General features: G+C 48.6%; 1 protein-coding gene across 2 annotated transcripts in view; it reads right to left on the bottom strand.

Moving 5' to 3' along the window:
* The window catches only part of EPAS1 (endothelial PAS domain protein 1), an 85,367-nt gene extending 74,618 nt beyond the window's left edge, over positions 1–10,749 (bottom strand). The window contains exons 1-2 of one of the 2 annotated variants that reach the window (XM_077915276.1): positions 10,594–10,746; positions 10,155–10,402 (exon numbers count right to left, since the gene is read on the bottom strand). In XM_077915276.1, the coding sequence (XP_077771402.1) occupies positions 10,155–10,180 (26 nt within the window). In that variant the 5' untranslated portion in view covers positions 10,181–10,402; positions 10,594–10,746. Of the gene's footprint in view, positions 1–10,154 lie in introns of both variants that reach the window. The other variant, XM_077915275.1, reaches the window with a different exon arrangement.
* Positions 10,750–24,053: the final 13,304 nt, after the last annotated feature.

The raw sequence follows: 24,053 nt of genomic DNA, 5'->3' as shown, positions 1-24,053 counted from the left end.
AATCCACAACAAAAAAGAAACCCTCTTCTCACCCTGAAGACTCTCTGTGCCTTGAGGACCTGACAACTCGGCCTAAAATAGGGGCCGTATCAGCACCATGCAAACCTCTTCTGAGAGCCTAGGAAGGCTATTTTAGTAGCCAGGCTGCTTCACAGTCAGTCAGATAGCAGGGAAGTGCGTGGGCAATGATTTCCATGGAGCCCCACAGGACCACACAGTGGCCTACAATTTCCTCTGACTTCTTGACTACCCCAAAGGGCCTCGCCTAGTGGGAAGGGCACATCAGCTGAGCCAGGACCTGCAGAGGGCAGGCAAGGAAGCCAAAAAGACTGTGAAGGCCTGGTTCCCATGCCCCACCCACCATTAATTCCCCTAAGTCCCTGGTATAGAATAAAAGACAGACTCCTGCTGCATAGTGATATGGTTACATTTATAGAAGCTCCCCTCTCACCAGCGAAATGTGACCTTCATACTTTTCTTATCTTAATATCTGGGTAAACATTTGTTGTGCAAGCACACAAATAAAGGTTCTAAAGGTGAAACACGGTGTGTCTGCTAACACCATGCTGCTCCAAACCCAGGCACCAGAAAGCCCTTTTGGCTTTGCGGAGGACTTCTCTCCCCCTTTACCCTGGACACCAAAATTAGCTTCATCAACCTTAGCCAGTACTGGAGTGAATACTGCCATTCTAAAATAGCATCTGAGGACTCTTGGAAACACAGGAGAGAAATACAAGGGTACAGTGGTTTAGACGCTAAAGAAAGCAAGTTTCACCAGAGTGCTCTTTAAACCAAGTGTATAGGGAATGAGCATTATCTGGATTTGCCCTGAAATCTCTATTAAGTCAATGAGAGTCTGCTCCTTGCACTGCCCGCATGGTATATTTTGTATATCCTGGTTTACTCCATTATACATGACTGTCTTCATTCAAAAAAAATATTGTAGAGATTGTGTTAATAAAAGAATGTCTACCAAACCACCGGTGCTCAAACTCAAAAATTTAACTTTTACAGAATAATCTGTAAAAACATCTTGTGTTCCATTTTCCCAGATATTCAATCATTCAGAATTCATTTTCTTAAATTTGTTTTGACCTTCCTTAGAATTGGGGTGCCTGGGTGGCTCAGTCGGTTAAGTGGCTGCCTTCGGCTCAGGTCATGACCCCAGGATCCTGGTATGGAGCCCCTGCTCAGTGAGGAGACTGCTTCTCCCTCTCCCTCTGCCACTCTCCCTTTCTCTCTGTCTCTCTCTCACTGCACACTCTCTCAAATAAATAAATAAAATATTTAATAAATAAATACATAAAGTGCCTTGGAATGGATCCTCAAACAGCCCCTCAAAGGCATAATTTTCTGTTGTTTCCATGTGGAATTCATAAACAGAGCAAAGCAACCAATTTTTTGGTGTGTGCTTAAAGCCACTCTTTCCTGCAACTGTGTATGACGTATTTTTCCAGGACAATCTTTCTCAATACTCCAAAGTGCTTCAGCAACAGGAAGTTGTAAAGGTAGGAAGGAGGCCTGTAAATATTTGCTGCAATTACTCATTAGTAATGAGAATAGTTACCACTGAAGATTGAGTCAACCCTTTTGTGCTCTGGGCTCTTTATTACCTTGTAACAGGAGCCCCAGTGGGTACTTAGGGGCCTAGCCTCACCAAGGACCTGGGTCCTGTGGTAGCTTTCACTGCAGACAGCATGATTTGCTCCTGTCCACAGCTCAATTTCCCAAGTACAAAATTAGGATAATGTTTTGCTTTCCTTCCCCATGCCCCCAGCCCAGGGGCAGTCAGGACAAATATTATACAAAGTGGTAAAAATATGAAAAACTTTTTTTTGGAAAATTTTGATATCAAGAGTAAAAATATGTGTATTTGTTGATACAACATCAAGACACAGAGAAAAAGCACTGTGTGGCTAGACACATAGCACAGGGACTTGAATAATTACCACCACAAATAACCATATACTCTAATTGATGCATTTTAAAGGATTTATAGGGGCACCTGGGAGGCTCAGTCAGTTGAGCCTCTGCTTTCAGCTCAGGTCATGATCCCTGAGCCCTGCATTGGGCTCCCTGCTCAGCAGGGAGTCAGCTTCTCCCTCTCCCTTTGTGTCTCCCCTCACTCATGCGCGCATGCTCTCTCGCTCTCTCTAAAATAAATAAATAAAATCTTTAAAGAAAACAAAGGATTTATAAAATGCTTCTGAACCATCTCACATTGAGCTCGTGTGTCTCTTATTCATAGCAAATCACTGACACCCCACAAGAGCAGGGAGCCTCAGATTGAAAAGGAGACTGAGAGAGTCAACTAAAGTTGTCACAGAATTGATTAACTTCTACGGAAAGTATAATATTGGCTGGACCCCCAGCATTTGGAGGAAGCCGACACGGGAATAAGGGCAATACGAGTATGGCATAATGGTGCTTTTTCCCCACCCATGTGTTTTATCACTCAGCCTAATCCAATAAAATCACTTATCTGCTAAGATTCCTAGAACTAATCTCTTAGGTTTGATTTTTTTTTTTTTTTAATTGGAGGGCGCCATGAAAAGAGGATGCAGGAAGTCACCAGAGGTATATGAGAGTTCTAACAATCCGATGGCTTTGTAGAATTGGGAAAGTGCCAGGTGGGTGTGTGACAGATAAATCCACTTTTTCAGTGGGTCATTCTCCTTACTGATGAACCACCCTTTCTGAAATATCTTCCCATGTGAGAATAGGAACTGTTTCCCAGAGTCATTATATTGCATAAAAGTTACTTATAACTTTAAAACTGAAGAATTTTTCCAGATTAAGGGGGAAATGTGTGCTTTCTGGGAACACGTAAAGCTGCTGATGGTTATGCCATATACATGTTTTGCTGATGTACAAGTGGCATCTGGAAACAGCCTGAGGCAGTCAAGCAAACCATAGTTCTAGAGAAACTAGGAAAACAAAAGGCCACCTAGAAGTAAATAACATTCTAACCCATTCTGCACCTGTCTGCTTGATTCCAGAGATCTCAAAGGGCCCCGTCACTCTTCTTGACTTCATACTTGCAGGCCAGTCTGTGGCTTTCAATAGCAGGATCAGACAACTGGCAACAAATAATACCCAGACTCTGCTTGGAAATCACAGATGTGGTGAGTAGCACATACCTATGCACGGCTACCACACATATGGTGATGGGCAACTGCCCAGAGGACTTGCTTCTGTCTCTCTTATGATATGTGTTGGTGCACTTATGTTTTACAGCACAGGGAAGTCAGAAAATACTCTAGGCTCACGGAGCAGAAGTCAAGGTATGATGGCTCTGAAAGCTCAAGGCTCCTTAGAGAAAGGGCTCTCTACAAATGCAACATATTATTATTGAAAAAGTTTAGCTATTCTTTATTCCCCCATCCATTCTTTCCTTCCTGTCCTTGCAAAGATCAAAAGAGCCAGAGGAAGTCTTGTGCATCTTGATTTGGAGATGGTTCTTCAGAAGCCACAGAGGAAGACTTCTAACAGGTTCTTCTGCACAATGGAGTCTGAAGGCTAAAGTAATTATTGAAGTCTTGCCACCAGTTAAGGGTGGGAGGTGGAAAGCTTTGAACTTCTTGGGGACAGCAGAGAACCACCTCCTGTCAGAGTTGAGGAAAACCCACGAAAAATAAGAATTTCCAGGACTTCCAAGTCCACCTTCAGATCTTCAATCCCTGCCTGTGCGTGAGGCACAATACAGTGATGAGTCACAGAAAAGTAATTATAATAATTATAACTACAATAGCAAAAGCAGTTATCAGTCATAGAGCACTGACCATGGTGAGGCATGGTATTAGATACTTTATAGATGGCTTAGAAAAGGTGAGGGAGAAGGGACCCCCAGTTAAGCATATGGACTCTGGAGATACTTTGCTTAATTCAAATCCCACTCCCACCTATTTGACTTTTGGCAGTTACCTTTCCATACTTCAGCTTTCCTGGCAGTGAAATGGGGATAATGGCAGGGCTTATTTCACGGGCTGTTATGAGAACTAAAAGAGTTAATCCATGTAAAGTTCTGAGAACAGAGCCTACACAAATAAGACTAAAGTGTTCAGGCTTTATGGTTTTGTCCTACTGCATGTATGATTTCTCTTAAGGACACACGCATTCGGGGATCCCTGGGTGGCGCAGCGGTTTGGCGCCTGCCTTTGGCCCAGGGCGCGATCCTGGAGACCTGGGATCGAATCCCACATCGGGCTTCCGGTGCATGGAGCCTGCTTCTCCCTCTGCCTATGTCTCTGCCTCTCTCTCTTTCTCCCTCTGTGACTATCATAAATAAATAAAAATTTAAAAAAAAATTTTTAAAAAAAGGACACACGCATTCTTAGTGCATTAAAGGGGCTTCCAAATAACTATTTGAGGACGGTGGAAAATGTGAGGACACAGTTTCATGGCGGGGTTCAGGTCATGATCTCTGGAGAAGGGGGGCAGGTTGTGGGATGGAGCCCAACATCCGGCTTGTGCTGGGCGTGGAACCTACTTACGATTCTCTCTCTGCCCCTCCTCCCCCCAAAAAAGAAAGGAAATGAATCACACCAGACCTAGCCCTGTGCTGCAGGCTCATTCCCCCTCCTTCCATTATTGAAGGCAGACATGTAAGAGGGCAGAGAGCCCAGCCAGGTACAGGTAAAGCTAAGGTGCACCACAAAATCTTTACTAGGTATACACACCAAGCCCCTCCCCCATCTTCAAGATAGGGAGAGACACTGGCAGTGAAACGTGGGAACTATCTGGGACCTGAACAGAAAGATCCTGAAATGTAAGGCAGTCATCGAATCAGACATTGAAGAACAACGGCTTGCCTTTTTCGAATCAAAGAACCTTTGAAAGGCCATTGGAAGCTGGACAGACTTCCCAGGAAAAAAAAAAAAAAAAAGTTTATATATGTAATATCTTGCACCCAATTTTGGGGGCTCACAGACCACCCCTGAAGCTTATGCACAAAGCCCAGGTTAAGAAGCTCTCCCTCTCTCTTCTTGGCTTTCTTGAAGTCACAGCTGTCTGCATTGTTAGCCTTAGAGGGACCACAACCTGTATCCCTATCATTCTCAGAACCCTACTGGACACCTCCTCCCATGCTTCACACCCAAAAGTTCTAAAGAACAACAGCAAACGTTCGTCTTTGGGGGCCTTTCTGTAGAGTGCACAACAGGCAATCCTCCTGAATCCCCCACCTTTCCCTTACTCTCATTACCCCCAACCCTGACCATCCCCATTTGACCCTACAGTCTCCATGCTGGTTGTCAGCATCTGCCCTTTATGATTCCAGGGAAAACTAGGGACCCGACCTCCCACCCATAGACCCACACAACACTTTTCAATAACTCTGTGTGCTTGCCTGTGTGGTTACTGCCTGAAGTGCTACTAAGAGCTTCTTATCTTTAGCTTCAAAAGATTTGATCCCAACAAGAAAGTTACATGTAAGCTGTTACCTATCTATATATTTAGGTAGGCTTCTTTATGTGTCTCCTCCTCCCCCCACCAATCAAACTACGCAATTGAAAGCACCATATCCCCTACTTCTTAGCCTCTTCTTTAGCATTTTATCCAGAGTAGATACAAGTGTTCAACACACATTTGTTGTCTTACTGATTTATATCATGGTGTGAACAGCAGAGCTGGTTTTCATCATGAAAGCTGACATCATGATACTGGGGGCTCCGTGAGCAAACATTGCTAATGTTCCAATCAGCGACGAGCTATCAGTGATGGGCAGTACTAAAAGCAAGAAGGAAGATTCATTAAGCTAAAATGAAAAGGAAAAGTCATGTTGGTATGAGACAGAACTGGGGAAAATACATAAAAATCAAGTACTACTGGATAGATTTCCTGAAAAGTAGAAAAGCCTAAATATAGAGATAATGACAGCAAGCATTTCCAAATGTATATGGCTACGATCCGTGGCACCGAGAATTATCTAATTGATTCCTTCTCTCTGTAAATATTTTATACAATAAATTTCTAGAAAGTTGAGGATCACCCTACACACACATATGCACACGCCCGCGCATACACACACAGACGGGCTGATTTACATCCTAAGTGAAGTAAGTAGCTTTAGTCTCACAGTTTTCACTCCTAGAGAAAATGCCAACTCATTCAGTACAGGAATCAGTCTAGTAGCTGCTTGCATGTCTCTGGCTGACAGGGGGTTCCCTACTTCACAAAGCAATCTACTCTCCTGTAGAACAGTCGTTGCATTGGTTTTGTTTAATGAGGTCCACATATAAGTAGACTTTTTTTCTAAGTGAAATAAAGGGAGAGCCCTAAAACAAATGAATTCGTACTACCCAGAGTTTATGGACAATGGAACCAGCGTCAACTCTGCTTCCTATTTTGCAAAGAGCAAACAGAACCACTCCTGCTGCAGCTTGAAGTCTTTTATAATTATCTAGAAGAGCAAATCTCCTTTCTGCAAGGTTCAGTGATTTGGCGGGGGTGGGGGAGAGGGCACTGTAATCCTTTGGAAATCATTCTCACTGTTTAGAGGCATTTCAGGGCTGGGGATACTATTTTGTCAACAATTGGAAAATACATAATTAATTGAAAGTAAGGAACGAGGGTTCTGATTCTTACTAGTACTAAGTTTCCTTGTGACTGGAAAAGCCACTGAACCTCTCTGGGCCTCAAACTAGATGTTTTCCATCACCCCTTATAAAATGATTGTTAAACTCCCCATTAGCAATGCTGAAAAAAACCTGAGATCACAGCATTCTTTTTGAACTTCCTGAAAGCTATATGAATTAAATAGTAAGTGCCTGAACCCAGAATGTGTTAAACCAACCCCTTACCATCCCTGCAATCTGGTGATTTCTGGTAATGCAGTGGACAGAGATATCAAATGATGAAGGAATATTTATAGAAAATATACTTAAATTGAAAAAAACTGTGTAGCAATAGTTTTCCCATCAGAATTGGGAAAAGATGGGCTTTGATTTTATTTTAGCAGAGGAATAACTAAGTCCAGCTGGCAGGGGGAGGAAGAGGAAGAGGTAGTTTGAAAACTTCTGGTCCAGATGTCTCTAACTCTCCTTCTATCGCTGGCCCTGAATTAAGTGATCTAAGCATTCCAGAAAGGTGCTCTGAGCTGGGTCTGGCTTTGGAGCGGACCTTGCTCCCAGATTATCCAAAGATCTCATTTACGTTTACCTGAACCACTCTCCAATCCCTACACACATAAGAATTTCCAAACTCTCCCCTCTACCAAGGAAAGGACTCAGAAATTGTTTTATCAGGAAGTGAGGCACTTTCTGGCTTTTTAAAAAGTAGACTCCATGCCCAGCATGGACCCCAGTGGCCTGCTGAGCCTGAGCTTGAACTGGGGACCCTGAGATCAAGACCTGAGCTGAATGAGCTGAAACCAAGAGTCAGACGCTTAACAGAGCCATCCAAGTGTCCCAAACACTTTCTCACTCTTCTCACAATCAGGAACCCTAATAATGAGATCATCATATCCTCCTGACAGATTGACACAGAAAGTAAGTGTGTGCAGTACTCTTAGCAAGCTTCCATTTCTGACCTTCTCTGAGGTCAATGAGAATGCCCAACGAATGTACCATCAAATGCACTTTGATACCCAGCATGGAGGCCAGCCAGCCAGCCAGCCAGCCAACATTTAGAAAGCAAACGCTTTATTATTAAACATTAACATATCCATCAAGGCATGAACGTTTAGGAACAAAATAATCCTGCCCACTTCTTGAAGGCTGTTGTTAGAAAGAACATTGCAAATGTTCTGTGCCTCTCGAATTTTGGGAAAGAAATGGCTCTGCTGAACCAGAATGACAAATCTTAAGAACGGATGTGCAGAATCCTCCTGAGAGCCCCTGGAGCAGGCATCACACTGCACTTGGGAGGCACTTCTGGAAAGCTCAGAACAGACACTCAGATGACACACTAACTTTGAATGTATTGGTTCACGTGCTTTAATTACACATTGGTCCTGCAAGGAGCCTGCAGCCAACAAACAGCCAGATGGAAAAGTAAATATATTTCAAAAACAATTAGCCCAACAGGAATTGGACAACCCTTCATGGGACTCTGGAAGGCGAGGGGCCGGCTGTTTGTCCTGCCAGTCTACAACAGAAAAATCACAAGTCGCAGAGGACAGACACACCAGCTCGGAATTGGGAGGCAGCCAGGCCTTCAAGGGGGGTGGCTCACCGGGCATCCCCACCGCGGTTCTTAAACCTGGCTCTCTCCAGAGTAGTTCGGAGTCTGATTACCCCATTTCTTGCCTTCTCCTTCCTATTTCCAGCTCCCTCCATCTCCAGCGAAGGAGGCATTACAGCAGGTTCTAGGACTTTTCCCTGTTCCCAAGTTTCCTGCCACGATTAATATACTTAACACAGGAACCCGGCGCAGAGCCGCGAGGAGAAGTCAACACTTCACACAACTGTCAAGATTACCATCAGACCCCACCTCCGCGATTGCGACAGTCCCCGATAGGCATCGCAGTGTAAAATGTACCCCAAGTTCCCTCGCCAGCTCCGGGGGCCCCGCAGCGCGCTCAGAAGAGCTGACTATGGTTTTGTTTTCTGGTCGCTCGGTCATTATTATTGGCATTCTGATGCAGGCTGTGTTGGTTTTACAGTATGTGTTGGGATCTGAAGGTCTCTTCCTGGCTTTGCCGCCCTCAAAAGCCACGGGCCCCCAGGGGAGCTGCGAGGCCCCGGGGACCCACGCTCCCTCGCGCGTCTCGGGCCGGTGGAGTGGGGTGCGGGCGCCACAGCGACGCGGGAGGGGGAGCTGCGGCCGGGAAGGGGGACCCGGGTCCCCCAGAGACCGGGGAGTCCGGGCCCCAGAGCCCCGCCGGAACGCGTGCGATTCGCTGCGGTGGATGCGCCCGGAGGTGGGAACCGCCGCTTTCGACCAGAAGATACCCGGTTTGTGGCGCAGGTCCCGCAGTGGCAGTCAGGACAAGAGCACATCCACCCAGGCACTGAGCTCTCCGGGACAGTCACCCCGTCCCTCCGCGGCGCGGCCCCCCATCCCCGCGCCGCCGCCCCGCAGCCCGGCAGCCCCGCAGCCCCGCAGTGGATCCGCCGCGGCGCGGGCCGCATGTTCGAGTCCATTCCCCTCCAAACCCAGGCCCGCCGAGCAGCCGCGGAAGAGGGGGCGGGGGGAGGCGGAAAGCGCCCCCCGCCCCGGGCAGCCCCCGCGCAGGCTGGGACCAGGGGGTCAGGCCGCCAGCCTCGCACCATCCGCGCGGCGAGGCCGAACCCCAGCCTGCGCCCTCGCGCGCGGGGAGAGGCCGGGCGGGGAGCGGCCGGGAGGGGGCGGGAAGACAGTGAGAGTTGGCCAGAGTTGCCTCTCACCCAGTGCCGAGAGGCTCATTGGGCCGGACGGGCAGATCGTGGCTGCCCTTCCCTGTCCTCTTGAGACAGACACCGGGGCTCGCCGGGGACACGCGGTGTCGCCATCCCCGCCCCCCCCCCCCCCCCCGCCGCACACCGGCGCATCTGCCCCCGCGAGGCACCCCGGCCCACCACACACTCTCCTCCCAAGTCAAGGTGCAGCATCAGGAAGGGGGGTTCTCCAAGCTTCAATGGGATCTGCAAACCCGGAGCGGGGCCCTGCGCCGCGTCCCGGCCCCTCCGCGGAGGCGCGTCCCAGCGCCGCGCTCCGCCTCCGGCCCCGGGGCCAGCTTGGGGCGCAGTGTGAGCGCAGCAGCTGATTTGGAAGGACCCGGGGGGCCCCAAGGAAAAGAGACTACCGGATGGTGCCGCACATCGAGAGACCCGAGGAAGCCGAAAGTTGACCTCGGTGAAGTCAACCCAGGAACCTTTCAACACGCTGGCCACAGGAGTTCGGGGCGCGGGGCTGGAGCTTCTGGGATCCTCCGGGAAGATCCCCCGCGCCACAGCCCCTCCGACCTCCAGGGCCACCTCCCCGGGCCTCCTGGCCCCATCGCGCGCGCAGATTCGCAATCTCTTCGGCCGCACAACCCTCCACGGCGAAGCCGAAGCCGAAGCGCCGCGTCCGCGACCGGGCACCTGCTCTCCCCCCGAAAGCCCTCCAAACCGATCCTCCGACCTCAAACTCCTCCCCGACCCCTCTCCCAGCCTCTCCCGGGCGCGCCGACCCCGCGCGGCGTGGCCGTCCCCCCCAGCCCAGCTCCCCGGCCGGCTCAGCCGCCCGCTTACCTTTTCTTCTCCTTGTCAGCTGTCATTGTCGCCGTGGCGCTCCGAGACGCCGGACACCTGAGCTCCCCGGCCGGTGGGGATTGCAGTCGCCGCCTTCACTGTGGCCCTCGCCTACTCCTTGCGGCCCGGGCCAGCGTTAAAGGTCCTGGGTGCTCGCGGGTCCCGAGCGCCCCGCACCGTCGGGTGGAAGTTTGCGGGCTGCTGGCTGGGTGCGGGGAGGAGGGTGGAGAAAGGTGCCGGGGAGGAACCTGCGCGGGGAGGCGGGGTCGGGGCAAGGAGTGGGAGGAGGCTGTCAGACCCAAAAGGAGGGCAGCGAGAGCGGGACCTTAGTTCCTTTTTTTCCCAAGAAGAGGGGTCACTTTTCTGGGTTTTCCAAAAAAAAAAAAAAAAAAAAGAAGAAGAAGAAGAAAGAAGAAGAAGAAGAAGTGGCTGCAAAGACCTGAGTTGAAAGAGCGCAAGGCCGGGCGGGCGCGACCGCGGAGATGACCATACAGTCTCAGGACACTGCCGAGGATTGTACAGCCGCCTCTGGCTAGCGCTGCGTCGGGCGCAGGGGCTGTGCCGCGGGCCGCTCTCGAATGTCCGGCCCCCGCGGCCGCCAGCCCACTTTAAAAACTCCTGTGGCCGGGCGGGGGAGGGCGCGGGGGGCGCGGGCGCAGGGGGCGGGCCGGGCGTGCGCCCGCAGGCCCCGCCCCCGCCCCGCCCCGCCCCCGCGCCCCCCGCGCCCCCCCGCGCCCCGCCGCGCGCCCGGGCAGCCCACTGCGTCCCGGCCAATCGGGAGGCGCGGCCGCAGCCTCTGCCCTGACCCCGGCCCGCCCCCTGCCCCCGCGCTCCGCTCCGCGGCGGCCCGCCCGCCCCGCCTCCCCGCCCCGAGGTTCCACAAGTTGTTTATGAGGTCGGCGGGGTGGCGGGGGGCAAGGTGGGGCTCCCCCCGGGGCGGGGGCGGGCGCGGCCGCGAGAAGTCGGCCTCCCGGGGCGCCGCGGGCCAGCGCGGGTGCCCCTGTGCACCGATGCCCTTGCGCCGCCGCCGCCGCACCTTCGGGACGCGCGCAGGACCGCGAGCTCCGAGTCCCGCTCGGCCACGCCTCGCAGGGTGGCCCCGCAGAGCCGCTCCCGCGCCCCGGGCTCCGCGGCCTGCCCCGGGGCTAATTCCGAGGGCCCAGCGGCCGCGCTCCCAGCCTCGGCGATGCGCTTTTCCCCCAGCAGAATGCAGCTGGCTTTGCCGCGTGATAGAAGAGGCAGGGAGCCCCATCACCTGCTCCGGGGCACCCTGGAGGAAACAGTGCTGTGCGATAGAGCTATAGAGCTGGGGCTTCTCCCGCCTCCCCTGCCTCAACCCGCACAGCTGCTTGCTTGCGGAGTTGCGTTGGACTGTGTGGCTTTGGTGAGGATGCGGGAGAGGAGGGCCCTCGCTTCAAGCTGTCTGGCCTGCTGCGTGCGCCCTGCTCCCAACCCCTGGCCACACCACCACCGTGCGGGCCTGGGCCGATTCAGAATTGGACAAGTGATTCGGACTTCCTCGTGTGATTTTGGGATAAGCATTGACAGCGTGTTCTCAAATCACAGTATCTCAGACCTGCCCTATGGATCAACAAGGTTTTATGGAAGCGCTAGGGTCATAAAGTCTGCAGGTGTTGAGTGTGGAGAGATCAGAGATCTAAGGGGCAGGCCGTTAGAGCTCAGGGATTTTCCAGAGGCGCTTATATAGGCTGCCTTCAACCCATGCTGGCCGGGGACCTCGGTTGCATGGGCCTCTGCCGGGACCCAATCCAGCTGCTCTACCAAGAATCCCACCCCATCCCCCTACCTACATTATGTTGATCAAGGTCTCAGGATGGGACAGGGGAGGCCTGGTCTTAGAAGCTTTGAGAAGAACCCGCACAGGTGTGAGTAGAAGAGAAAAGCAAGGGCCACCGAACCGTTAGCTCTGGCACTGACAACCTTGCTGTACGTTTTCCCCATAAACCTTGTCATGTTATATATTAAATAATCCACATAATAAACTCCAGGAGTTTATGCAAAGTGAGAAGAACCCGTCATGAAAGGACAAAATACTTTATGATTCCACTCTTATAAGTATCTGAAGTCGTGAAATTCATAGAAAACAAAGTACAAAGGTGTTTTTTCAGAGGGAATGAGATGGGAATTAGTGCTTAATGGTTATACAGTTTTGCTTCTACAAGACACAGACACTCCAGAATCTATTATACAAAATGCAAATATATTTAACTCTACTGAACTATACACTTTAAAATGGTTAGGGTGGTGAATTTAATGCTAGCTTTTTTTTTTTTTACCACAATACAAAAATAGTTAGCAAGAAAAAAATAATCATAAGTGGACCTTTTCTTGGGTATAGGTTTGTGTTATCACCAAAATGCAAAGTAAACCTATTTTCCCCTTGCACACCAGGAGAGGTGGGGCTAATTTTCATAGGCCTTTGGAAGGCCTTGGAAAGCAGAATAGGGAGAGGAGAAAACCTGCCAAGAACTGGGGAACCAGCCACGTTTTCTCATTTTCCTAGAGCCATGAGCACTGTGTACACAGACTTTGAAATCAAACATCACGCCTGAGAGTCAAGGGATTCAAACAAAGATTGCGAATCTCTCCAGGGACCCATTTCTTGAAGCTGGTGGGTTTCAGAAATGGAGCGATTTCATATTGGGCTTCTCCAGCCACCCAGTCCTAGTGGACACGTTTATTTATCTTAATAAAGAGATTGGTAAGACACAGTGCTCCCTTAATCAACAATAAGCTTACTTATCTCACTTGGTGCTGGAGTGCAAGAAGCAGCAGGTGCTTTGGTAGCTTCCAGGTGCTCAAGATGGTTCACTGCCAGAGGAAGGAGAGAATTTTTGAGTCCTGGACTATGCTTGCGAGTCACAAAGCAACACCTCCAACCTACGCAGAATGTGTCAGTGGTGCTGAGCTTATGAAATTAGATGTTTTGATATATTTAAAAAAATACTCAAGAATACATCTACCATGTTAATATTGTTCCTTCCCCATGGTTAGCCTGTCCATCTTTCTAATTGGGATTTTGCCCTCTAAGTGAAAGGTCCACAAGCTCTGATAAACAACTAACTGGATGGATATTTTTGAAATCCCAGTGAGTAACTTTGAAGAGTCTGGGATTTTTGGCAATGTCAGAGAGATTCACCAAAAGCCCTATATAGAAGAATTGGACCCAGCCTTGCTTAGAGCAGAGCTGAGCAGCCCAATGACCTCTTAAGATTTCCTCCAGAGTTCAGTTCAACAGCCTTTGCAGGAAGCAGCTGAGAGTATGAACTCAACACAGGCTTGTGGCTAGAGTGTGTCCCATTTTATTTTTTAATGCCCACAGAGCACTAAAGGAGAAAAGTTTTAACAAATGATGGTGGAAAGAGATGGATTCCAGGATTTAGAGGAGCATCTCTAGAGACAACGATCTTGTGGCCACAGAGGGCAGCAGAGGGCATCACTAAGCAAAACTTCCATGCTGCTGAAAATGGGAGCAACTGCCCATCTCCCAGCAAATCTCCCTACCTGTCCCCCAACTCCAGACTGGGCAGCATGGCAACAAAATCTGTGACCGTACCGTAGCACTCACTTGTTGTAATGCAGGACGAGACTGGGTCTCTAGCTTCCTCTCTCCTCTGTAGAGCATACCCTTGGGAGGGTGGAACAGACAGAGACAAGGAGTTAACCTTACAGACTTGGTGGAGAGCAGGCACCTGGGATGCGGTGGGCAGACGGAAGACAGAGGGCTCCTGTTAAAGTAACTACGAGCCAGGATATGGTTGGAAATTAGACTGGGATGGATGGGATCTAACAGGAGAAGAGATCTTGAAAGGGTGAGCTATTTCTTTTAGTATTTTCAATATATTGTCGCATCAGGGCTGGATCCATTCACTCTCAGAGTGGTACTAGCCCTGGCCTTGACATATGTGTCATCTCATGTAATACCATCTGGCCCTAGTCCCACCATTTATTTAGTTGGAAGAGAAGTCGCCCCTTCCCTCATAATTTGCCCCGTTAGTCCTCCAAACAAAACCAGCTCTTGAATTGTGATTTATGAGTCTTTCCTCATACTATCAATGAACTCCATGACCAGAAAACCATACCTCCTGTGTTTGGCTTCAGCCCAAAGCCTGAACATATGCTGTATCTATGTTTAACATGACCTTTGACCCTACAAATCCAGAGTTTGTCATTTTCAAGAAAGAATTCTGTGATTCTGGGGCACCTGGGTGGCTCAGTGGTTGAGCTCTGCCTTTGGTTCAGGTCATGATCCCCAGGGCCTGAGAACAAGTCCCGCCCACATCAGGCTGCCCTGCAGGGAGCCTGCTTCTTTCTCTGCCTATGACTCTGCCTCTCTCTTTGTGTCTCTCATGAATAAATAAATAATCTTTAAAAAAAAAAAAAGGAATTCTGTGATTCTTCTTGAGGAAAGGGTTGAACTTTTTTTTCCTATTTAGATTCTTAGTGCTAAGAAGAAGGATCCAGTTTTAAAGGATCACAGTTTCCCCTCCCCCACTCCCACATCTGGATGATCAGTGACTTAGACTAATGTTTTTGCCCATGAAAGGTCTTCTGTGTTTATCATTTTGTCATTCAACAAATAGTGGAGGAGTCATTGGTCCATGGCCACTGTGTTATGCCGGTTCAGGGAAAATGAAAGGAATCAATCGGGAGGGGGAGAGAGTCAGTGGTTCCCTTAAGCCAATCCAGTTGTGCATTCACTGGATTTCTCAGATTTTAAGATATACATTTACTGACTTTCTAAGGCTTTTGAAATCAGTGAGCATCAATACGTAATGATTCCTTTCTTCCTCTCCCAAACTACTTTTAAATTAATCATTGTCATTTACATATTCTTAAAACTTTTTAGATAAAAAAAATTGAGAGCAAAATCCTATGCTTTAAACAATAGGTGTTGTAAGGATTGGTGGTGGGTGGGGGGAGGGTGGAGAGCGTGAATAAGAAAGAAGATAAAGCTAGAGTCCTAGCCATCTTCACTCCTAGGAGTCAGAGATGCCTCGCCCAGACTGGCCCGTCTGCTGGGCTGGTGGGTGCGATCTCTGTGGGAGGAATGGCCTATAGGCAGGATGTGCCAGCCCCGCCTTAGAGTAGAAAGGGCACAAGCAGAAATGAAGGTGCTACCGACAATAAAAAAGATGACTTTGGGCCTCAAGCAGCACTGCTTTGAAATCTGGTAACTAAGAATGACACAGAGTGGGGGTCAGAGACGCCCTCCCCACTCCTATAGTGTGGCTTTGGTCTATGATAGAGTGTTTTTTTTTTTTTTTTTTTTATGATAGAGTGTTAAAATGGGACTTTCTCTAGCTCAGTTTCAAAATACAGAAGTACACACCTAGAAAAAGAGCTTTTGAAAACGGTTTTGCATACTAGTCATTGTCCACCTCAAGGGAGTGCATGGACTGGTATAGACAAAGACTGGAAGTTGGATGTCTAGGGTGGAGTTGTCAACATCACAGAATTTCCCCTCCCCACACCGTGGACAAAGGTCTGCCTTTCAACCATCTTCAGGTCCACTGACTGTGGTCCCAGGGACCACATGAGGGCCTGATTCTCGTCCTCTGCAGCTTTAGGGACACAGGAGACTGCCCCCCAGGTGAGAGGCTGGCTAAAGTGGCTGTTGGAGACTTATTCCCTCTCACCTAGTCATGGCAGTGGTGTATTTTACAGGTTGGATTCCCCAGGAAGCCAACAGGAGGAGGAGATTAGCAGGCAGCAGGCTTTTGAGGGAGTGCTCTTGGGATCAGCACCTGTGGGAGGGAAGAGACAGAAGTAGGATTGGGCGGAGGGCAAAGTGGAGCCTCAGCAAAGGTCTCATCTTACCCCTCAGGGTGTCTGAAACTGGAATGGCTCTTTAGAGTTGTCCTAAAGTAGGGTAAAGGGGCCAGGCCTTTCTACCTCTGCACTGATCCGTCAAGGGCTGTGGCCTTGGGCGCCAGGACCTGGGGAGGGAGAGGTGGGGGGCGGGTGGTGGGAAGGCCTCCATTCCTTAAGGTGGATCTGGGCAATGATTAGAAGGTCTAACACAGAGCATGATGTTTACAGACCAGATATAGAATCCACAGGAGGAATACCCACTGAGGATTTTTAAGAGGATCCTGCCACATGCACCTCTATAAGGAGATCTTGACAGAAAGGAATGGAGGTACCACTGGAGGCACCTCTGGAGGCAGAAGCTGAGGAAGAGTGCAAGTGACCTGCCAGAGGAGGGCCCTTCTGGAGCCATGGGGGGTTGCAGTTGGAGGAGACTGTCAGGGGAATATCCAAGGAATCCACAAAGATACCAAAGAGGCAAAGAGCTACCATGGCCAGAGAAAACCAAAGAGAAATTGGTTTTCCAATGAGAGTAAAAAGAAGAAGGAGAAGAAGAAGAAGAGAAGGAGAAGAAAGAGGAAGAAGGAGGAGGAGGGGGAGGAGAAGGAGGAGGGGGAGGAGAAGGAGGAGGAGGAGGAAAAGAAGAAGGAGGAGGAGAAGGAGAAGAAGGAGAGGAGGGGGAGGGGGAAAGAGAGGGGGGAGGAGGAAGAACGGGAAGATGACCATTCCTATCCTATTTTTCCCCCTTGCCTAGTCTAGAGGGGCCACTGTAGCTCAGTAGAGGGGTTAGGCATCGAGGTGCTAGGTAGGGAAATATCTTAGCTCCTCAGTTCCTAACAGGGCATCTGGCATAAAAGGGGCATTCAGAAAAAAAAAATAAAAAATAAATTTAAAAAAGGGGCATTCAGTAAATGCTGACCAAATGAATACACAAATGTACGAGTGAATGAACAAATGAATATATCACTCAAGACCCTAGGGTGCAAGCAACAGATAGCATTTTCCCTCCTGTTGGCTCCGGCTTCTAGGTTGAAGGAAGTCTGGGTCAGGGAGAGCAGAGCTTTAAGCCGACGTGAAGCTTAGAATTTTCATTACCTACCAGATTCAGATGTTTATTTAGTATGAGCAAAAGAATTCCTTTTTCTTTTTTTTAAAGATTTTATTTATTCATGAGAGACACAGAGAGAGAGAGAGAGAGAGAGAGAGACAAAAGTAGGCTCCATGCAGGGAGCCCGATGCGGACCGATCCTGGGACTCCAGGATCACGCCCTGGGTCAAAGGCAGGGGGTAAACCGCTGAGCCACCCAAGGATCCCAGCAAAGGAATTTCTATTTTTACTACTAACAGAGTGACTTTCTTCTTTTTTTTTTTTTCTAAAGATTTTATTTATTTATTCATGATAGTCACAGAGAGAGAGAGAGAGAGAGAGAGAGAGAGGCAGAAAAACAGGCAGAGGGAGAAGCAGGCTCCATGCAGGGAGCCCGACACGGGATTCGATCCCGGGTCTCCAGGATCGCGCCCTGGGCCAAAGGCAGGTGCCAAACCGCTGTGCCACCCAGGGATCCCCCAGAGTGACTTTCAAAGTCTTGGGACCTCACTGAGATTTGATTCGAAGTGGGAACTAAATAATCCATCAATTTGATGGACAACTTAAAATTTTAATCGGAGAAAATAATAATATTGCCTTCTGATTGTAGCATACAAATCCAATTTGTTGGACATAACTCTTTCAGGGATCTTGAGGCCCCTTTCAGGGCTGTGCATGTGGATGATGTCGGAAGCCACAGTGCTGGTGACTTGCTGGAAGGACCTCAAGAGGTGGCCAGAAAAAAAATTGGGCCCAAGAGGTAGTGGCAAATGTACTGACCTAATTTTGGAGAGGGCCTTAACTATGGAAATCACAGGAAGTGCTGTAGAAGGTGAGGGGAAGGAAATGGCAGCTTACAGACAGAACTCGTGAAACATGCTCCAGGGACTCCTGGAAATAAGTAATGGTGAGACTGAGGAGCAAGTAGGAGGGACATCCTGCAGTTAAGAGTCAGCCAAGTGGGGCAAATAGAGGCAAGAGTTAGCCAAATGCACAATGTATTTACATCTTGCACCTACATTGTCTTAATTTATTTTGTGGCAATGGACATTTTCTTTTTCCTTAGCTGCTTAGCATCCAAACCTCAGCACCTTTCTATGTTGGGGGAGTTCCTCACTCACCTTATGAAGAAAGCCTGCCTTTCACGAAAGAGAGTAAAAATGCCAGATAATCTCAGCTTCCCTAGAACCCTTGGTGGACACGGGACCTAGATTCTTTGAATCAGACACATCCACCCAGACTTTGAATCTCGTTGAATCTGGGGGCAGCAGGCACCTTGCAGAGTGGCTGCCACCTTGCTGACAGCATCTTGGTGCCAAGCAGTTCTGGCATCAGCATCCAGAGTCGTGAGTTGGTGGGTTGGCCATGTGAATTAGTCACCGGCAGCAGGGTTCCAGTTTGGGGCTTTATTTCTGGTTGCCTCAACTCTGAGCCTGGCTCTCCAGTCCACCGCTCCTCCACCCCCTGCCAGAGATTTTCTGAGATGACCAGCACCTTTTAAATAAATCATTCTTTTCAATTTGCTAGAGATAATTTATGTTACTTGCAGCTAAGAATCTTGGCTGATATATTCATTCATTCATTCATTCATTCACTTACTCATTTGTATGCAGAATTTACTCGATCAGCATCCGGTGAATGGTCACTATAGGCCAGGCACCCTGCAAGGCATTGGTGATACCAAGATCAATGAGACATGTGCCATTCCTCAAAGAACTTACAGTCAGGTAAGAGGTCCCTGACAACTAATTTTCTTTTTTTTTTTTTTTTAAGATTTATTTATTTATTTATTTATTTATTTATTTATTTATTTATTTATTTATTATAGACATAGAGAGAGAGAGAGAGGCAGAGACACAGGAGGAGGGAGAAGCAGGCTCCATGCAGGGAGCCTGACGTGGGACTTGATCCCGGGTCTCCAGGATCGCGCCCTGGGCCAAAGGCAGGCGCCAGACCGCTTAGCCACCCAGGGATCCCCCTACAACTAATTTTCTATCTCTGGCCCTCAGTTTCTTTTCTTTAAAGTGAGAGGGGTAGATCTTTAAAGCCTTTAGGCTCTGATGTTTGAATTGGCTATGCATCATTGAATTAAGTGATGGTGTTTGCCTCAGAAGCCTTAGCTGGCAGACATGTGAGGCCAGCTGTGCTACTTAGGTCAGGGCATAAACTGTGTCTTTAGGGCTTCCATTTCCTACATGGAAAATTAATCACTCTAGGCATCTTATCTAGTCAGGGGCCTGACTAAAGTTTGACTCACAGGAGCTGGTTATCAGCATCTTCTCACCTCACCTTCTCTTGATCTCATTTAAAACAGTTCTCCTGCCAGCCTGAAACCATCCCTGTGGCAGACCATGGAGCACCCAGCGACATCTACGAGGGAGCTTAGCCACTGAGAAAAGTTCATGGTGTTGTCTGGCCCACTCTCCAGGTTTAAATCTCAGATTGAAGCTAATAGAAGCACAAAAGAAAGTGGGAGGAGAAAGCCTCACAACCCCAGAAATGGCTTCCCCAGCAACTCATCATCATGCCTCCCCAGAAAAGCACCTATAGATTCAAGAAATGGTCAGAGAAAGCAAGACACAATTGAGACTTTGGATCTATGTTAATTGAGAGGGATGCTCACATAACATTGGGGCATCTAGATACTGGAGGAGTTGGTTTTGAAACTTATTAATATATGAAGAATGAGGGGAAAGGTGTCCCTTTACAATTTCCATGGCTATGTGAAGGTTTTTCCTGTCTGCATCATTCTGGGACTGCAGCTGGGTCCTTCTGTAGCACGGATATTAGAGGGGAGAGCGTCAGGGGCACACACTAACACGGCCCCAAATGCAGCTGTGGATTCACACACATACAGGCACATGTACCTCCACAGGTGCCAAGCCCGGAAATAAGTTCCCCACACACCCCATTTAAAATGTTTCATCTGCTCTGAGTGCATAACTCTGTCTTTGCCCTTTGAAGAAAACCAGGGATGCAATGCTGAGAATGTGCCTGTAAATACTTAAGATTTTAAACTCTGAGGCTTTTCTCTTGGTCTGTCTCAGAGGATTGCAGACTCTGGTGTCTTGATGCTGGGGTTACACACTCAGCTGTGACCAGTGTGCTCAATGACCTGCCCCGGGGTGGAAGCAGAGGCACAGACATTTCAAAGCCTTTAGACACTGGGTCTTGGCATGCTTTACCTTAATCGCTAATTTTACATTATAGCATATTAACCCTTCTATTATTCTATTTGAAGCTAAATTAAAGTGGACCTTGATCAGACGATTATTGAGAGATGCCTTGTCACATAAAAACATGCCAGTGGTAAAGCTCTAAGCAGATAACGCCAACGCAGGGAGCCCAGAGTTCACTGTATGTGAAAGTGAAGCTTATATGCCCAAGGTTCATAAGTAAGGCCGTACTTAGAAGATTACTGGAAAGAGTCATAGACAATTACACAGTAACTTTACCTACTAAGACTAAAAAGACAAAGGGGACCAGGGTGGCTCAGTCGGTTAAGTGTCTGTCTTTGGCTCCAATCATGATCTCAGGGTCCTGGGATGGAATCCTGTGTCAGGCTCCCTGCTCAGCAAGGAGTCTGCTTCTCCCTCACCCTCTGTCCTTCACTCACTCTCTCTCTCCCAAATGAATAAGTGAAAAACCTTTAAAAAATAAAAAAAGAATAGAAAGCATATGTTAAAAGTAATAAACAACACTTTTTAAAAAGGCACCTTTCAAATTCCCTCTCCAAATCTCATTGTACTTGAGGCCTCATCCCCTTTGTGTGTATTCCGGTCTTTGTTTAATTTATTAGTTTTATTCATTCATCCTTCCCTTCTTGAGTATTTATCAAGTGTCCAGCTCTTAGTCGTCAATGTGGTAGAAATTCAGCTTAGAGAGATGAAAAAGACAAAGTCCTACCCTCTAAACTCACAGTTGCAAACAGACAAAATACTGCAGGTAAGAAGTTAAAAACCCTGTTTTTCTGGGAGTTCAGAATCAAGACTGACTCTGTCTGCCTGGTTGGAGGGGGAGGGATGTTAGGGGAAAGTCTGTAGAAAAGGTGACATTTTGGCTGGGTCTTGAAGGGTGACCTGGAGTTTGTTAGTCAGAGAAGTAGTAGAAGAGCATTTTGGTCTAGGAGCAGGGCCTGAATCCTCTCTTACAACTCTTGAAGCAAAGGGCAGGGCATTCAGAGGCAATACAAAAGACCCTTCGAGGAGGTTTAGTTATTATTGTCATCTGAGATTATCAGCTCTTACTGGCTCTGCAGAGCACTTAGAACACCTGTATTACTAACACCTGATGGGGCCTTTGGAGGATGACAGCGACACCTGTGCTAGTGAGGAATGGAACGTGACCCTCATCTTTCAGCCATGACATTCCAGCTTTCCCACCATGAATTTGTTCCCGATAATTAGGTGGCCATTGTGGCAGTAATGACACCAATATACAGTGGTGAGTATTTCTCTGAAAACTCTAGGAGCCTATGTAGAATGGAGCATGGATGTCCTTGACCTTGGCAGCCCTTGGCTCAGGTTACCAGGGAGCTTCTCCCAGTCCATCATAAGAACAGTTTATCTTTCTTGTTCAGCTCAATTTTTACAAAACCTTCATGCTCAATTTATACTAGAAGTTTGCACAATAGGTATTAGCATCAGAGCAAAATTCCCATGGGTTCTAGAATCTCCTGGGGGTACACCCACTCCAAGCAAGGAGCCAATTATTACAGCCTTGAAGTTTTGAGGGGACTCTGGTCTGTATGCACGGCTGTGTATATATCTATATATATTATAGTATGTATAGTATAGATGGGTGGCTGTGGAGATCTTAGCATCCTGGGGGTGTTAAATAGGTTCAAAGGCAACTCAAACTCTCCCCCACAGTCCAGCTCAGGGGATATTTAGGTGTAAGCAGCATGGATGAGGCCCCCAGAGCCATGATGAGTGGACCCAGAGGGAGTCCCCAGGTCCTGCAAGTTTCTACTATATGTCTTGCTATGAGCAATCCCACCCCCAACCCGCTCCCCATGCCTGTTGCTTCTCTTCTTTTCTACACTTCTCCTTTATCCTTCCCCACTCCTTCTCCCAGTGAATATTCCTTTTTTCTCCAGAAGATTCTACTGAGTTTGTGGGTTTCGATGACCACACTTTTCCCAGCCATGATGATCACAGAGATAAGGAGGCCACTTCCATTAGTATCTGCGTAAAAGAGAGCAGAGGTGAGGAGGACCCTCTCTGCAGGCCTGCCTGGACTGTTTATGATGAACTGGTGGGAAAGACGCGTGGACGTGACACTCTAGTCGGCGTCTATGGCTTGAAGTCCCTCGGCCCAATGCTAGGGAGTGGGCTGGACATGGGGACAACAAATGCTGGAGAGGTTTGGCTGAGAGATCTCACGAGAAGGCACGAGGAGCAAACACATCCCGTTTCCCATTTGTGCCTACATTTATTCTTCTTCCACATTAAAAGAAAGGTGAAGACGTTAATGAGCCATGGAATGGGGAAAATCTAAAGCCCTGTATAAGCACAAGGACCTGATCTGACTGAACTGGGTCTGTGTGAACTCCGTGCTCTGGGCTGGGGTGGAGCTAGAAGAGCACGCCGGTTTAACATTGTTCTTTTCTCCTTTGGGTGGAGAGGCCATGTGCATGGGAAGGTGCTGCAGGGCCCACTGGTGGGCTTGGAGTCTCAAGCCTGAGCCCAGATTCTGGTCTCCATCCCTCAGGTGGTCACTGACACATTCAATATCTCTGAGTCCCAGTGTCCTTGTCTGCAAGATGTGGATACTAGTGGCTCCTACTTCTCAGACTTAGGGACAGGGTTGGGTGCAACGCTGTGCCCAGAAGCACCTCAAAAACTGTGATACAAATGTGATGATTAATATTCTATCAATATCGATAGTTAATTGTACCGTTATGGGTTTCCAAAGGGAGAGCATTAGCAAGATGGAATAGTCTTAGAATGGTCTAAAAAAACTAAATCTTGCACACTGATATACAAACTGCACACATTTAAAGTTTAGTATCTGATGTAATTTTAAATCAATTTATTTTAAAGTTGAGGCATTTTTTAAGAGTTGGGAAAGACCCCTCTCTTCTGCTCTATGCCATTGTTAAATTAGCCCACTTCTGAAAGGGAGGACCCACTTTTCCCCCCTCCCCGCCCACTAGGGTAGGACTGTCTAGCTGAACTCCCTCCCCTTCTCCCTGAGCAGATGGGTGGGACCAGGTAAGCCTCTAGTTACATTTTTAAAATAGTACTGAGAGAGAGAGGGAGGCAGGGAGGCAGGGAGGCCCACATGACAGGAAGGGCAGGTTTTTCTGCTCTCTCCCTGCCTGAGGTCCCAAAGCAGGCCAAGCAGCTGAGCCCACACCCTGTCACCTTGTCACCCCAGAGGAGCCGTGGGCCCAACTGCACACATTAGAGGACACTGCACCGTAGTGTATGGCCCCACCATAGACTTACCACAAGACTTTGTCCTTGCCACTGATTTTTCTCTTTACGTCAGGGACTTCCCTCCAACCTGGAAAGAAATCCCTCTTCCTAGCTCAGTTCCTGCATCCAGGCTCTGGGCAGCCTCAATCACTCAGCCAGTCATCAGCTAGTTGCTGGCAATGTGAAGAGGATGGCTCTGTAGGGAAAAGAGACAGTAGGGCCAGGGTCTGTGCCTGGGGCACCTGGGCTAGCCTGAGGTGTGCATGCAGTCTGTGCTTGGCACTTCCGGTGGCCCTGTCCCGGCCTCCTGCTGTGCTTCAGAGAGATCCAAGATCTGAGTCTCGGGCCCTGGAAAGGGAAACAGTCAGGCCCCTGTGGCTCTCCCATGGTGGCAACTGAGCCCGTGATATCACCCTTTGCTATCCATCTGCATTTCATTGACTCTGACTTAACATTAGCTGCTGATCAGCTCCTTCCTCAGTGGCCAGCACTGCCTCTCCTCTGGGCATGGACATGGCTGCATCCTGCTCTCAAAATTATTCTTAGATCTGCACACCT

The sequence above is a fragment of the Canis aureus genome, chromosome 11, assembly GCF_053574225.1.
Source record: "Canis aureus isolate CA01 chromosome 11, VMU_Caureus_v.1.0, whole genome shotgun sequence".
Taxonomy (NCBI): Eukaryota; Metazoa; Chordata; class Mammalia; order Carnivora; family Canidae; genus Canis; species Canis aureus.
The sequence above is the reverse complement of the archived record's forward strand: the minus strand, read 5'-3'. Positions and strand labels throughout refer to the sequence as shown.